The 17,295-nt window shown below is 31.1% G+C and overlaps 1 protein-coding gene across 3 annotated transcripts in view; it reads right to left on the reverse strand.

Moving 5' to 3' along the window:
* Pcdh15 (protocadherin related 15) overlaps nt 1–17,295 on the reverse strand; it is a 1,472,709-nt gene that overhangs the window by 8,819 nt on the left and 1,446,595 nt on the right. The window contains exons 31-34 of one of the 3 annotated variants that reach the window (XM_063239515.1): nt 13,089–13,307; nt 10,554–10,562; nt 9,182–9,334; nt 7,045–7,050 (exon numbers count right to left, since the gene is read on the reverse strand). In XM_063239515.1, the coding sequence (XP_063095585.1) occupies nt 7,045–7,050; nt 9,182–9,334; nt 10,554–10,562; nt 13,089–13,307 (387 nt within the window). Of the gene's footprint in view, nt 1–7,044; nt 7,051–9,181; nt 9,335–10,553; nt 10,563–13,004; nt 13,308–17,295 lie in introns of those variants that run through there. The other 2 variants (XM_063239513.1, XM_063239514.1) reach the window with 2 other exon arrangements.

Here is a 17,295-nt window from a genome sequence, read left to right on the forward strand (position 1 = left end):
CATTCATTCAAATAATAGACTTAAAACTCTAAAGCAATGAAGTAGCATATACAAAAGATAGTAAAAAGCAAATCATACATCAAAGTTTTTGTTGAAATAGAGGAAAATAATCTAGCTTCAAAATAATGTATATTAGTCCTGCCTATTATGCAAATAATTACCTAGTAAGCTTGATATTATACCACAGTTCCCTTACCTCTGATGTATAATCTCTCCTGAAATGCAGAAATAAAGAAATCAGTATTAAACTTCTTGGATGTTCAAAATGGACAAAATTTTCTGTATGGATAGCTAAGAGAATTTGACTAAAAATAACTTTTCCTAAATATTGTTTCAGTGGGAAATACATTGTGTCATCATGATGAAAATAACATCTTTTATGCTCACATTATTAAAATATTTATCATCCCACATCTTCATTTCATATGAAAAACTGATTGGTCTATTTTACTTAAAAAAAAGTGTAAAACAATACATTTTGAGTCTGTTTATAATTGATTGAGATAAAAAATTTATATTATCTCTGTATTATATAAGTCAGTACACACAAAATATCTGAGAAAGAGATAATTTCTTACATGAATAAATTTGTAAGTATAGAATATAAAATTATCTCCATAGTTAGTATATATTTTCCCAAATGATTATAAGATATTTTCTGTTTATCTTAAATTGTTTGTAAGAATAACTAATGAAAAGTATCAGTTACCCTCCTGAAACCATTAGATCACTAAGACTGAAGTGAAAATTTTTAGAAATAAATAGCTAAATATTCAATATTACACAGACTAATAAAGCTCATGGACAGTACTTGAACAAGTTGGTGAAACATTTAACTGAAAAGAAATATAGCATATTCAACATGAATATCACTAATTATAAAAAGGTTTCTATTTATTATGAGTGAAACACTGGACCCGAAGTGTTAAGATGATTCGGTTGACTCTGCTGTATAGAATTACCATAAAACAACATTTTAGACATTAAGAGGTAAACATGCAGCTTTCTAAAGTCAAAAAAGTCTTCATAGAACATCTTTTAATTGAAAGTTGTTCATAAGTAAGTCTATTTGTCTGAAGCATATTGTGTGATTATGCATTGCTTATTTAACGTGTGGGGGATAAAGTTAATTTGGGGCTACATTATCCTATACTTTATAGTTTGAATAATTTATGTAGTGAATTTTACAATGTTTATATCTTTCTGCAATATTTGTGGGAATTACAATCGTAATGCTTTTTAAAATTTGCATATTTTTAACATTTCTTTATTGAAAACAAGTAAATAAACCTCATATTTAGGTTTTTAATAATGACAATAAAATCACATACATCGTGTAAGATATAGAAGCAAAACTACAATGTTATTCACTAGGACATTTCAATTGTCTCTTTTCATTAACACTGCTTTACATAAATATGGGAAATAATATTTGCTATGCTGTGTCCATTAAAGTTTTTTGTTGCCTTTCATTTGATTATTATATCACTTGTTATAGTTCAAAAGAGAAATGTACTTAAAACATTTACACAGTATAATCAATATTTCTTATTGTCATATTTGTGATTTCAAAGTATGAGTTGGTAAGTATAAAGCCAGTCATATAATATTGTATTTTAGGTAGTTTATATACACTGATATTCTTTAATTGTTCATTTTATACTTTATGCATATATTACATTTATTTTTATCAGAAAGGAAAAAAGTATGATAATCAATGTATTTTCAATGAAGTATCTAATTATTGCTTATGCATTAACTGGATACTAATAAATACAGGGAACAAAAGTATTCTTTATCGAGATGCTAGTTGTCAGGTTTCAGAGGATAGGTATTGATAAGGGAAAAATACCTAAGTTTGAATAAAGATATTATATTTATGTAGAAGATATTTTAACTACTTTAAGTAAATAAATTATAAATGAAACATGTTAATAAAAGACTGTCAAATATAAATATTATAAGTTTGCATTTTAAAAGTACAAAATATTTTTAAAAATTAGACTATAGAACTATTATTTTAAAGCAATGTTATTTGCATTTGTTACAATATTTCTTGGTAACTAGTTAGAAATTTCATTATCAAGTTCTAAATTGTAGAGTTAGAAGAATTTTATAGAAATGTATTTAAAAATATCATACACTCAATATTAAAGGCTCACACAATTGTGAATAATACCTTGTCAGAGTCCGCCAAATAGTACAAGTTCTCATGCATTTGAACAGCTGCCAACAAAAACTCCAACTGAAGTTTTTCAGTGAAAGAGAGAAAAAAATCATGTTCAAGAAGCCCAAGAAAGAAATTACTCTTGATTTGGATGAAAAAGAATCTGAAGCAAATGAACTAAGTGATTAGATTTATAGACTGTTTTTATCTGATCTTGATAATTAGGAATATCAGATTAAATTCTTGAAGAAATGTCCTATAACCACTGAATAAAACCTTAAAATGATATTGTAGGGCTCTCAACATAATGAACATACTTACAAATATAATTAATCAAGCTTAACATTAGCCTGGAAATTTCAAGGAAATTTCCTGGAATATTCATATTATTCTGGAACTGTACCTTGCTTGGTGAAGACATATGTCTTCTAGAATATTAAAACTCCACAGATAAACAAATAATTAAACTTGTATTCGAGTTAGTTATTTCCAGTAAATAAAATTGATTCCATCTGTTTCATAGGAAAGACAAAGTAATTACTTGATGATCACATATTGCATACTATATATTTACATATGATTCTATACTAGTACCTAATATTATACATATATATGTAATTTATCTAAGAACAAGCACTCTGAAAGTGTTAAGTTCCATGAAGAAAAGGTAGGAAAAAAGTACTTAGCTAATGCTATTCAAATTTAACAAGTGGAGCACAAAGATACTAGAACTACTATAGCTACAGAAATTTCTTTCCAGAGTGAAAAGTTTCATCTTCTTTGCCTAGAAGAGGGAGCAAAGGCCTACATAAAATTGGTGACAATACACCAAATACAATTCCTTTTGATTTTTAATTTAAAGTTATTAAATTTCATTTATGAAGGTGGACACAAATAAAAATTATCTTTGAAAAAAAATCTTATCAAATATGTTAAGGAGATGCCATAACAATGTAAAAAAAGAAGATTAAACAGCACATCAAATACCTGTGGAAACCATGAAATGTCTTACAAAAGTCAACAACTGCTTATTTATTGTTATTTTGAGGCAGATAAGGGAAAGCACAATGAGAAATAAATAAGACAACACAGTAATTGAAAGAAAGTAAAAGACATCAAATATATAAGCATAACAGATAAAAGCAAACTAGAGTAAAGAATCTTCTTAAAAGAAAACAGATGACTACATATTATAGCACCTGGGGTTTATTTTAATCGACCTCATGTTTGTACCCCCTACATTTCTAGGTACATAATGTTTTACTTTGAAAGCATATCTTCTTAACAAATACACAAGCATCAAGAAAATAACAAAACCTATGGTATAACTTTTAACTTATTTGTCACATTTTGCTATTTTTCTGAAACATTTGTATAAAACTATGATCAAAAAAGTAAAAATAAAATTACTGCATCAACATGATAAATAAGTTTTGATTAAAGTGAAAATCTAACTTTCAGGCCCATATATCTCCCCATTAAAAACAGATTAAGATTACTTACTTTGAAAATAAGTGTAGGACAAATTATGCTACTTTGTAGCTAAGAAAACTAAAGTAAATCTACCATATGAGTTAGTGGTGATGAAGTTAATAACTTTTTAAATTAAAAATTGAACTAACAGCATAGCATTGAGTTTGGGGTAAAATATTGGTATCTTCTTTGACGTTCAAATTTCAGGTTCAACTTGGAAACTATGACTGATAAAAGATTTGTCCAGTTAATAGGACAAGCAACATTATAGTGAAGTAGATTGACTCTGAGATTGCTTTCCAATCCTCTCAACAACACTGTTCAAATCTTCCTGGTTTTGTTCAGACGGGATTTCCATATTTGTTATCTCTGAAGGGTAACTACTTTGAAGTTTGGAGACATTTGTGGGTGGGTAGTTTTTTTCTATTTGACTGTACATGTTAGATACTGATTTTTCAAGTTCTGCTAAATTTTTTACATGTTTGAGGACGCCTTTCGGTTCTCTTTGAGGGTCTGCATTACCCACTGCTTTTGATGTTGGTAGCTGCATCATAGCAGACTTTTCCTTGCAAGGTGTCAAGGTGGTAGTGCATTTAACAACTGGCATAGAAATACTCTGTGTGGACAGCACTGAATCTGAAGGAGGTCTACTAGTAGAAGGAAGTGGTGGTGGGACTGTGGAAAATGAAGAAAGAACAGGCGGAGTAGAAGGAAGACTGGAAAGTGGAAGAAATGAAGAAAGAGGAAGAGGAGAAGGGTTAGGAGGAGGCAGAGGAGGAAGGGAAACAGAAGGAGGAATAAGGAGAGGAGGTACAAGTGAATAAGGAGGAAAAAGATGAGAGTGAGGGGAAGGAGATGAAGGGCAGACGTTAGGTGGATGGGAAAGGTTTTCAGAATTGCTCCTTTTGGCTTCGACATCTAACATACAAGTGGTTGTCTCCCTTTTCAAGACTCGAGAATTTAAAGTGTAAGGCTCTGGAGAAGAAAATTCCAAGGAACAGTCATCAGGAGAAGTGATGACATTAGAGTCTGACTTGAGTTCCACAGTTCTTGAAATAGTTGGCAAAGTGGACCATGAGAAGTGAGACCAAGAAGAGGAAAATGAGGAGTCTAAAGACAGAGATTTTAATTGTTCTGCTTCCTGAGAAATCAGTGCTTCTCTTTGCCTTGTTTCTTCTTTCTCTGTCCAATTTTCCCCTTCAGTTGTAAGCAAGGGATTGCTGCTATTTTTGTTTGGACATGTTCCACTCTTTTCCTTGGCAGCTTTTTGCCAGGCGTCCTGCCAGTTTACCATATCTATGGTTTCTGGTCTACTGGGAACCTTCCACATCAGTCTCCCAGGTAAGCTGACTGACTGATTCCACATCCTCTGAATCTTTCCTCTTGGGCCCCTCAGAGACTGACTCTTGACTTGTGTCTGGGATATAAATGGGTTTTCAAAATCTGTTCTCAGTGTAATGTCTGAATTGGGTGAATTCTGACCTATATTTTCTTTGTAAAGGGGGTCTTGGCCACATAAGTTGTCCTCATCAGATAGAAATGCAAATTTTCTTCCAGGCTTTGGTTGGCTGCTTCTAAATGATCCATCTATGTGAGTTGGCTTGTGAGCCCCAACGGTATTGGAAGAAAAAGGCATCAAAACTTGCTGACTTTTCCTGTCTTCTGAGAGTGAGTTATTTCCCCTGCTTTGTTCAAAATGGTAGAGAAGGAAAAGACTTGAAAGAAAAGAAGATAATGAAATGTAAGGAAACAAGTTGTGACATAGCTTTCAAGAGAAAGGTGTTTTTATGGTTCTTATTTCTACTTCAAAATATAAAAGGCCAAACAATCTGAACCAAAACATCATTTTAAAGACCCTATTCTCAACAAGACAAAGCAAGGAAACCTTGAGAGTTGTAACATGAGAAACTTTCATTAAAAAATAATCATCAAATTCTAGATTTCTTTTCCAGTGATTTTGATACAGTCAAGTATCCAGGTCCACACATAACAGCCTAGTCATACATAAATCATATGTTTCAAATGCAGACAAGCACCATGGCTTCTGATTTCATATTTTTGCCTTGCTTGAGAATGGACAGAATCAACTATTAGGCATAAAAGAACCTTGGCTGTATCAGAATCAGTACCTTTCCATTATATCTCATCTCAGTAATTCTGTTCTGAAGCTAAAAATACTCCCTGATCTGAGACAAAATTTGCAAGAGAATATAGAATGGAATATTCCATTACCCACATGCAAACACAGCCTCCAAAGACACAAGTAAAAGGTATTATTTTTCTACAGAGTACAAAATCACAATTGAGAAATTTATGCCACAATCTGGAACAAAACTAAAATTCCTTTTGTTTAAATTTTAATGTTTAATCAATTATAATACGTTGTAAATTATACCAATCAGCAGAGGGGCTAATGATACTTTCTTCAAATATGACTAAGATCAAGTTTTTATCAACACTGCCTTTAATATATAAAATTTATATTGTTTTGATATCACTGAAAGATTTGCTCGTGCAGGTATGCTGAGTCACAAGGAGCTGTGAGATATAAAGAAGTTGAAAAGGCCAAACTTCACAAATTTTCTATGATAAGAACTGGGTACCTCACTCCAAAATAGCTGATTGCTCTCAAGCCCAAAAAGAATAAAATATTTAGTAATTATTTAATTTTGCCCACTCAGTAGCAATAAAATTAAAAGTAAAATACTTTGAGTAAAAACCAAATAGCCACACTGAAAAATTAGGGCAATAAATTAGGCAATAAAAATAAATGATAGATACAACTAAAATTGTTAATTTGCCATTTGGCAACTAGAAACTGAAAAATTAGGCCAATAGATAATGATACATCAATCTAAAATTGTTAATTGCAATTTGGCAGACAAAAACTTTAAAAAGGAATTCTCACAGTATTAGGCCTTGAAGTATTACGCCTTTTTGAGGAATTCAGATAAAAGTGTGAACACATTAGAAAAAACAAACAACAAAATTTTTACGTGTTCAGATCTTATAAAGTTTTTTTCACTATGTTTGAAATCATTTAACTTGACATCATGGTCACTGACTTATATAGATATGTCTTTGGATTGATTTTTCTGGGCAAAAGTGATCTAATTAATGATATCACATCACTTATTATTAAAAAAGATCTTTAAATACTGTTATCCAACTTAACAAGGAGCATTTTTAAATTTTTCTATGGTAGTCACAAGTAATATTACTGAAGTATTTGTTTTAAACTCATGCCATTTCTTTCAAGACATTGGAAAAAAATTGGTAGGGAAAATGAAACATTCTCTTTTAAATGAAACTGGTGAAAGATGATTACTGTGCTTAAGATCAAATGACACTTTATTTTATCTACTTTCTAATGCCCCTGTATTAGAATGATATTATTTACTTACTTATGCCTATGTATCCACAGGTGAGAAAGAGAAAACATGTGATAGAAAAAGAAAAATTTTAACTATAGTTAATTTGAGATGATTTTGAGAATATTAACAGGAAGTTTCATCAAACAATATGCACATCCAAAAAGAAATGCAGAGATTTAAATTTTTCTATGTGTTTATTCATAAGAATAATAATTCAAGTTGTTTTAGATAAAGTCATATGGTATTATTTGGGTGTTTTACCACATAAAATTTTATCCAATAGCTAGCCATCCACATACTGTATATCTGTAAGATTCAACTCTGTAAAATGTGAAGAATTCAATCCTGAAATGGAAATATTAAATGTAATTGCTTCTGTGCTTTAATTCTGCCTTATGATAATTTATAAAGATATATTTTGTGTGGAAGAAAGAAAATATATAGATACTGTGAAAACCATACAGAGCAAGTTATGGAAGTCATTACATTGTTCAGATTTTGTTTTTAAAATCATCATAGATTTTTTCTTTTTGATAATTGATAATTCATTTGCAGCTAGTTCATTTTATAATAATGTATCTTTAGAGTTATTATAAAAGTTTTGGAATAGACAAATATTTCTTAAAGATAAAATAATTAAATGTATAAAACATAATTATAATTATATATTCATAACATATACTGTTGCTATTTTTTTCAAAAAATTAATAGTAGTTAATGGTAACTGGTTTAAAATGAATATCAACAAGTTACAAATAATGTTACAGCATGTCTGCTATTTTAAAATGAATATATATCATTCACTGACCTCTTATATAAACACATTTAATTTTACACATTGTGATTTTTTTTTTTAATTTCTAAGCATTGGCATTGGGGGAACTGTTTAACATAATCAAAGAGAATCAAATCATACTGGCTCAATTCCTACATTCACCAACAATTCAAAAAAGAGATTATCATTTTCAATCATGAAAAAAGTGAGAAACAGTTTAAAGAATGAATCTTAAATCACTGCTTTAGTAATAAAATGGCATACAATAAACTGTAACAAATTCAGTTTCAGTGTTAAAATGGGATTATCAGTTTAAACGTTATCAAGCTTATCTAAAGAGTCTTATACAATATTATTAATACAAGAAATTGCCAAGGATACAGCTCAGTGGCAAACTGTCTGCCTCACAAGTGCAACGTTCTGAGTTTCATTTCGGGTACCAAAAAAATTAATATAACAAATTATGTCACCACCATCTGCTTAAGCCAGTTGTGACATTAAAAGGCACAATTCATGGTCTCTGAGGTTTGTTTTACCTAAACTAGCAACTGCTAAAAATGTAAAAGGTATATGCTTGAAAATCTTTACTTGACGAAATTTCAGCGAACAATACATTTTCTGAATTTACTCTGGCTACATTTATAATTTTATGATGCCCTTGGTTGTTTTCATATCATGTCTTAGAGTAGTTATTCTTGAATTTTAAAAATATGGACAATTTAACATCACCCAAAGGAATGAGATTATGTGAGTAGTATCATTCGACAGAAAGAGCTGTGGGATCTTTCAGTAAGTAAACAGTCCCTTTCAAAACATGTGGCTCAAAATTGCTTAGACTGCTCACAGCTATCCATTAGTAATATACTGAACCAGATTTCTGTAAATAGTTGTGCTTTTAGTAGATGAATTCTTGTATTTTCATTTGTATTATAATTAAAATTATATAATATCTTAAAAGATATCTCACAAAAGTTTGTCGTTTTAAACCATAAAATTTGTTTTTGAACACCAAATCAGATTTGGTTTTGATTCCAAATTAGAACTATTATTTATGATTGTGTTTTATTCTCAGCTTCTATGTGAAAACAACGTAAGATAAGTACTTTTTTTTCAAGCTCTATATATTTTTCGTAAAAATATCCAAACATGAAGGTTAGGGAATTAAGCATAATAATCTGGTTTTATATCTGCAATTGTTTCTTCCAGTGAATTCCAGTTTTCTCTTAAATTTCTTTAATAATTATTTGGGTCTTGCTATTACTTTACCTTTGTTAGGTTCTCAGGCTAATTATTTTTCTGTCTAAAAACAAAATCAGACGTCAGGAGGGAATTAAACTCACCATGCACTTCCCTTTAAAACCCACCTCCTGAGTTTCTAGGAGGAATACTTACATGGTGCTGTCACCCAGTTCTTCGTACAGGTGCGCGCCTGGAGGCGGGGGCGGGGGCGGGGGCGCTGCCATGGGCACTGGGGCAGGTGCTGCTGGTTTTGCTGCAGGTAAAGCGGATTGAATTCGTGCTGTCTTGGTGCACTCGGCTTGGCGTCTTGGATAAAGGAAGATTGTTTTGTAAAAATCTTAGAAATTGTAGATATAGCAATAGGTTGTCTTTGATAATGAAGTCGAATTATCAGACGAATCCAGTTAAAAATACTTGAACTTAACTGAAATAAGGACACACTCATCTTCACAGTATCATTTACATACCCCCCCTCAATTCTTTAAAATATTTATTTCATGAAGAAGGCTCAAATGCAAACATTTGCAAAGTAATGATAATATTAAAGTTATAGTAAGAAGTTCTGATGCTCTACTATTGTATACTAGGATAACTAGAGAGCAATACTGTAGTGTAAATATCCAAAAGCACTAGAAGGGTTTTGATGGTTTACATCCAGAGGAACTCTACACTTAAATAAATATTTACCTTGAATTAACATTGCCCAAAGGATACATGCATTGGTTTTTTGTTTGTTTGGTTTGGGTTTTTTGTAACCAGTACTCAAGCTCATGACTTAGTCCTTGCCAGGCAGACACTGTGCTGCTGAGCTGAGTCCCCTACCCTGCATGTATTGTAACATCAAACTGTGTCCAAGAAATCATGTTCAATCTTTGTCAATTAAATACATTAAGTAAATTATAAAATATGAAGAATAATTGGTAGTTGTTTGATGAACTTTTTTTCATAAAATGAGGCACATTCAAGTTCATTTTCCTTACTTGCCTTCCTTCAGAAAAATAATAAATAATATTAATAAATAAATATTTATTTTGTAAATACTTAAATATAATATTCATAATAAAAAATAATATTTAAAATAAATATTTATTTATTAAATAAATAATAAATAATATTGATAAGTAAATATTTAAATATTCTTGACTCTACTTCAGAGAGTCTGTGTTCACTCGAAGGGGAATTTGGTCAGTTTTCATGTCATTTTTATCCCTAGGAATATTTGCCATTCTTATTCCAGAGTTTACCTGTTTTATTTAAATGTCATAGCTGATTAATCCCTCCCTCAAATTCAAGACCTCTCAATGCAGAAATGATTAGAACACACTATTTCATATTTATTTCACTTATATCCAAAACAAGCTTAATTTTATAGACATGGGACCAAAAATTATATAACTGTTACACACACCTGACAAACAAACAACGCATATTTCTGGATGCGGTTACTATTGAATCAATATGATTTATACTTTTTTCTTTTTCTATTACATAAAATTAGGAGAAAAATATTCACAAGTATACTTACACTTTAAATCTTTAGGAAAGCAATGAATAGGAAAAAAGAGAAAAATACATTAGAAATATGACACTCATAATATTTTAACGCACAATTTATTCTAAATTATGAATAATTTACTAGTTAAACATAATGACCCCGAGTTAATGACAATAGGAAAATGAAGCATTTGAATTTGGAAAGTGAAAATAGGGAGTACTTTATTATTTCCATTATAGTCATACAAACTTAAAACATTCATTAGAGAAAAATAAAGGAGTGAACTTAATGTAATAAGAAACCCTAATGTTCTGATCTTTATAATTGGCTTATTAGTTAGCGGTACTTGAAGACTATAAAGGGAATAGAGTTAGTCCTGCATCAAGCCCTGGTTATATTCCTGTCCTCATTTTGAAGCTGAAGCTATAACTGGAAGGTATCAATCTGGGCTAATGAATTCATCACACTTTTCTTTATATTCGCTTTCCAGTATTTTATATATAACAAATTTTAAAGACATATCATAATATACAAGTCATTCATTTGTATCTTATTTACAGGAAATATATGAAGCAACAGACGTTAGATTTTTAAATATTAGAATTTTGTTTTCATATATGAGTAAAGCAAAATTCATTTTTAAAAATTTTCTTAATCTACGCAAACTGAGAAACAAGCGTTGATAGTGAACTAAGTTCATACTAAATGCTTAAATATTAAGCATCTTAATATTTTTGTTAAATTTCACACTACTGAGTATAAAAGCTAGGGTGCTTCAGTTTTGATCCTGCATGGTTTGCCAAATATAAGAATTTTCCTCTAAAATTCTTTTGCTTTCAGAATATATGTAAAATTTCTTTGGGAAACAGCTGAATGCAATGATAAGTGGTATTACAGAATATATGTAAAATTAATATTGCAGTAATTAGTTAATAATTTAAAACAATTTGTCTGTTTTCTTTTACCTTTAGACTTAGCCAATCAATTGATTAGTTAAGACTATACAAGACTCCTAGGGGCTGGGGATTTAGCTCAGCGGCATAAGCACCTGCCTTGCAAGCAGGCAGTCTTGAGTTCGATCTCCAGAGAAACTCCAATACATTAAAAGTTATATTTGAAATTTCACATTACTTTTGAGATGAAATTAGCCCTATGATGTTTTCAAGCACATATGGTATAATCAAATCACACAGCAAATACTTAAATTTTAAAAATATAGTAAAACACTTATCTTCATTAATGTCCCTCAAAATGTTATCTCTCTATTGAACATTCTTGCCACTTATCCTTCTTGTCACATCTGTATATAGTTTTGGGTTTTTTCCTTCACAAGCATCCTTCAGACTTGATCAAAGATATGGTGAGTGCTGCTGCCCAGTTCTTTCCACTGAAAGAACTTATATAGTATATTAATGTGTCTTCATCTACCTTATTCATCAGATCTGACGCTCTGCAACTTCTAGAACTTCCCCAAAGTCAAAATGACTACAAATGGCAAATATTTTGAATAAACGGAAGACACTGAGGCAGCCAGGACAGCACAACTAAAGATATATACAAAAAAGTACTTCTGTACCACTGCAGAAAGTGGCACTAACATGGTGATAGATGTATTTGAAAGGAAGTATTTTTGATAAGCAAGATAACAACATAAGAATACTTTTGAGAGCAAAGATAATAATGTAAGAATATATAAGAAATATTTTAGTATTCTCCCTGTAATATTTTTAAGTGAGGAAACACAGTTGTATCATATTTCTTACTGTTAATTATACTGAGTAATTTATATGATTTATGTCATCTATTTCATAGTTTCATTTTATAGCAACCTAATATTTATTTCTCTTCTTAACCATCTTCCCATTTTTGACTCATCCATAGATACATTAAAAATATATAACCTTCAGTCACAAAGTTTCCCATACTTCACATCAAATAAAGGATATCAATAGTCCATATGCATTATAAGTATTTAAATTAGTTATAATGACTAGTTTACTTTGCAAGGTCAAAGTTGAATTTTTAAAATACATAGATATTATGAATAGAAGTATCTGACTATAGGAAATGGACAAACATAAGGTTGTATACTCTTAAAATATAGGATCAGATACAGCAACACATGTCGGAAACTGCTCAGGAAGAAGATTTATGGACAATCATGCAAGGTGTGCTGTGATTTTGCAGTGATTTTGGTAACAATTTGGTCACCTATTCAGAGGTCAATATAATTGTATGGATAAAACCTATCAGGACAATATGACATTCCATTCATTTTTCTTCTTCCTACCAATAATCTTCTCCTAGAAGTTCTTAATCAGAAGAAAATGAACAAAGAATGAAATAACCTGGCACACTTAGTGGGTGAGAGCACATGGACTTCCAGTTAACTATAAGCAATGCATTGGAAGTTTGTATTATCATCTGTCATTTTGAAGAAGGTAATTTAGAATAGTAAAGCAATCCCTGAGTGGTTGCACTATCAATTTATTACTACAGTGACAAAGCAATTATCAGAGATAGTTCTGGAGAAGCTATGCATGTTTAGGACCCTTGGGTACTTACTGTCGGTAGCTGACTAACACTACCAAGATGGCGGGAATACAGCAGAGGATGATGATGAAGGCCAAAGCCAGCAAGGCCCCTTCAGTGTATCCCAGGCTTTCTCCTCTCTTTTTAATGCTGGTCACTGCCTCTGGTGTTCGGATCTCCAGTATCCGTCCTCCTTCCCCATAATGGGGCTGAAAGTCTTTGTTGATATCCAGCAGCTTGCCATCCAAAAATCTTTATTTTTAAATGAATAGTGAAATTAATAATGCCAGAAAAATCCATTTTAAAATAAAATGCTTTTGTGAAATCTTTTAATGTTTTCATTAACAATACAAACCCAGTCAAGAATAAGAAATGTATAAGCAAAATGAATCTTTAATAAAGAGTACATATATGACTGTAAAACACAAATGTCAAAGATATTAATGACAACAATCTTCTCATAGTTACAAACTAAAGAAAACTGTCAATATCATTGAACATAATGTCACCATCTTGACATAATTTACATTGGTAAGTTATTCAGAGAGGGTAAAGTACAATAGTCCTAAATTACATGGCACAATTTAAAATCATACTCATGTATTTTGACTCTTTTTACCATTGAGATAATGTAAACACAGTTGTTTTCAATGCTAATTTACAGCAATGTGGAAACCTCTATAAAGCTCTTAACCAGTATTTGGTTTCCATTATACTACCTTAAACGACTGTAGTCTCCAAACTGAACTTGAAACAATGTTTTGACATAAAAAGAGAATCATTTTTTTTCTACCTAGGAAAAAAGAACTACATAAATGATGCAGGTAGCATATCAGAATGACAGAAAATAGCAATAATTTAATCACAAAATTCTTGCAAATCTTTCTTCTAAATAGTGCAAATCCAATTGTGAGTATTGCACTGGGAAGGAAAAATCAAGAAGCAATAATTCTATATTACTACTTTAGACACATTGATATATTTTTATACTATAATTATGAAGTTTAATTTTAAATTCCTTGAGAATGTTTGAGAAATCCTTATAAATCCCAGATACTGATCCAACAATTGTATTCTTGATAGCAAAGAGCAGAAGTGTGTTTTATTTTTAATTTTGAGATTTTTTATTATGGTCAAAGATCTTACCAAAGAAAATGAAAAATACAAAGAAGTTCAAATATAGCAAAAGTACACATAGTCTGTGAAGCAAAGACAACTATAATTATTGTTAATGTCTTCATAAATTTAAATAAAATGTTTTGGAATTAACAAATATTTCTATTATATGTGTGATTAAAAAGCATAAAAGTGTTTTTAAAATGTATTTTAAATTATATTTCTCAATATCAAAATAATAATTTTGTGGAAAACACAAAGAAAATCTTAAAAGGCCTAAATTTCATTGTAATCCCCAATGGCAGTTGCTAGAGGCAGGGGAGGATAAGGGGATTTTGGGGAAAGGCTGATTCATGGGTACCAAGTTATGTGACAAGGAAGAAATCCTATGCTATGGCATAATAAACTGGACAACTGTAAAATATACCTAATAATAACATTATACATTTTAAAAATTTAGAAATATTTTACATATATTTTTAAAAGTGCATAAAGGATACTTGATTATATAAAAACTTTATATAATAAAGTATATGACTTTATATAATAAAGTATACTTTATATAATAAAGTATATCATTTTTGAGAGAATATCTTTACCTTGTTTAGATGTCATATATTTTTATGTTTTGTTGTATGATTCTATGTTTTTATCAATTAAATGAAGAAAAAGTAACCAAATGTCAAGCTTTAACACTTTTATAGTTAATTTTAATTTTCCCTTTTTGACATTTGGTGCTGTAATATTAGAGTGATCATGGTTATGAATTTAACTAATACCTGTTCAAAGCTTTTGTATAAAAAGGAGTGCATATTATTAGATATGAATTCCACTAGATAGTATTCTAGCTTAAGAACCCTAGTGATTCAGATAAACCAATTTTATTTTGAAGCCATATTTGTTTTTAACTTACATTTGCATATTACAACAAGTAGAAACTTCCACGGCTTTGTTTTGCTCTACAGATCTGCTTGTGGGATGAAAATTGTATTTCTTACAGTAATTTTCCTACGTGATTGTCAGAGGTTGAACAATATAAGTTTAGCAATTTTGGTTGAATTATTTATCAGACAAAGGAAATAGATTTAAAAATTTTATCAAAATAAATATATTATTTGAATTGGGAAGAATCAGAATGAAAGAATGTTCAATTGATTTAGGGAAAACTTATTTCTACTATGCAGAATTTATATGCAAGAATACAATTTACTGTGTTTCTGTATTTTATGTCCAAATCACCGAAGGAAGATTTGCTAGTTGTTTTATAATCAACAACTTCATTTCTTAGAAATAAAATCTACCTGATTTCTCAGTTCAAGAATGAAACTATGATGTAATTATTTATAAGAAGAGCTGACAGTTTCAAGCCCAAAGCTAGGCTAAACTATAGTGAGATTTTTGGTGAATATTTCTGCACATTCACAACAACTTTCCTAGCTAAATACTCTTGAATTGTGACATCTTTTCCTTAAAATTTGGTGAATCTGGTTATATTGTTTTGGGCAATTTATCATGCACATAAGATGTGCTTTGTACTGCTAGGAAAACAGAAAAAAAAATTTTTATTGTTTCTTTTTGAATGATTTTTATTTTGTGTGTGCTTGCTTGTTTGTTCTTTGGACAAGGTGTCTCTATGCCATCCAGGCAGGCCTTGAACTTACTAGGTAGTCCAGGTTGACCTCAAAATCCTCCAGCCTCAGTGTCCTGAGTACTAGGATAGCAGTGTTTGTCACCATATTTGGCTGTGTAAATTTTGATACATTGAAAATAGCTAAGTATGTACTTTGGTGGCAGGTTAGATTACCAGAAACCATTCAATCTCAAACATTTTTCATCGGCTTCTGTACGACAGGAGAAAAAGCAGAAAGGACAAGGATAAGAAATAATGATTTAAAGCTAGGAGACAGGCACAATTCATTACAGTTTCCCAGAGATCTATCTCACCATACAAAGCACCTAGAGATAGAGGGGAGATGGGACAGAACACCCATCCCTAGAGCTCAGCGAACGTCCAACAGTCCCGGGAAAGAGCCATAAAAGCAAAAATTTCACTACACTTCTAGGAGCAGTAGGAAGTGTGTTTGGGTCTAAGATCCTCCTCACCAATATAACATAAGTTTACTACTAAAGAGGAAAAGTTAGAGAACTTCATTAGACTCAGAACACATCCAAATATGAAACAAAGTCCAGCTGCCTTGGGAAAGGGGTGGAGACAGACAAAGCAGCAATCAGAGGCCTAAAGAAGTCTAGACTAGAAAAGGAAAGGAACCTCTTCCCCAGACCTCAGCTCAGAATAAGATTAGAATTAAACTACTTGGAACACTGTCCCACCTCTCCAGGAGAGATGAAGTGTGAGGAAAACTTATCCCACACACACACGTGCAGACACCACTAAGTGCCCTCACCCTGTATTGTAAGAATGTGGGGGCAGTAGCCCAGCAAAAGCATAACTGAACCATGTGACTACAGTGAACACAATGAATACAAAAACGAAAATTCAGGGGCTGGGGATTTAGCTCAGCGGCATAAGCACCTGCCTTGCAAGCAGGCGGTGGTGAGTTCGATCCCGGTACCGATAAAAAGTTAAAAAAAAAAAAAAGAGAGAGACAAAACAAAAACGAAAATTCAAAACCAATTCGCAAATACATTTATTCAACAGAAGTTTTATATGTCCATTTATGGGTACCATACTGTTCTTCCACATGTTTGGCATTGTAACCAATTTTAAAGAAATACTAGGGAAAAAACACAAAACAAACAAAACCAAAAATACTATTTTTAAGAGATAAATAAAATGACAGAACCTACTCATGATAACCGAGATACTGGAAATATCTGGAAAGGATTTTGGTACTACTTTGGGTAATACATTACCTAAGGCAGTAGGAAATATAAAATATATCGGAACCAATGCACAGATTCAGTAGAGTGTTGGAAAATGTATGAAATAATCTAATGGGAATGCAAGATATTTGCACCTAAAAAGATACCAAGGTAAAGATATTTCTTCAAAGAAGCCAGGAGTTTAGCTCTGCAGTGTAAGTGCCTGCTTGTCAAATGCGAGCTTGTGAGTTTGAGTCCGGATGTAGAAAAAAAAAAAAAAAAAAAAAAGAGACTTTCTTCA

This window comes from Cavia porcellus, unplaced genomic scaffold, assembly GCF_034190915.1.
Source record: "Cavia porcellus strain 051 isolate PalLab524CR breed Dunkin Hartley unplaced genomic scaffold, mCavPor4.1 scaffold_28, whole genome shotgun sequence".
Classification (NCBI taxonomy): domain Eukaryota; kingdom Metazoa; phylum Chordata; class Mammalia; order Rodentia; family Caviidae; genus Cavia; species Cavia porcellus.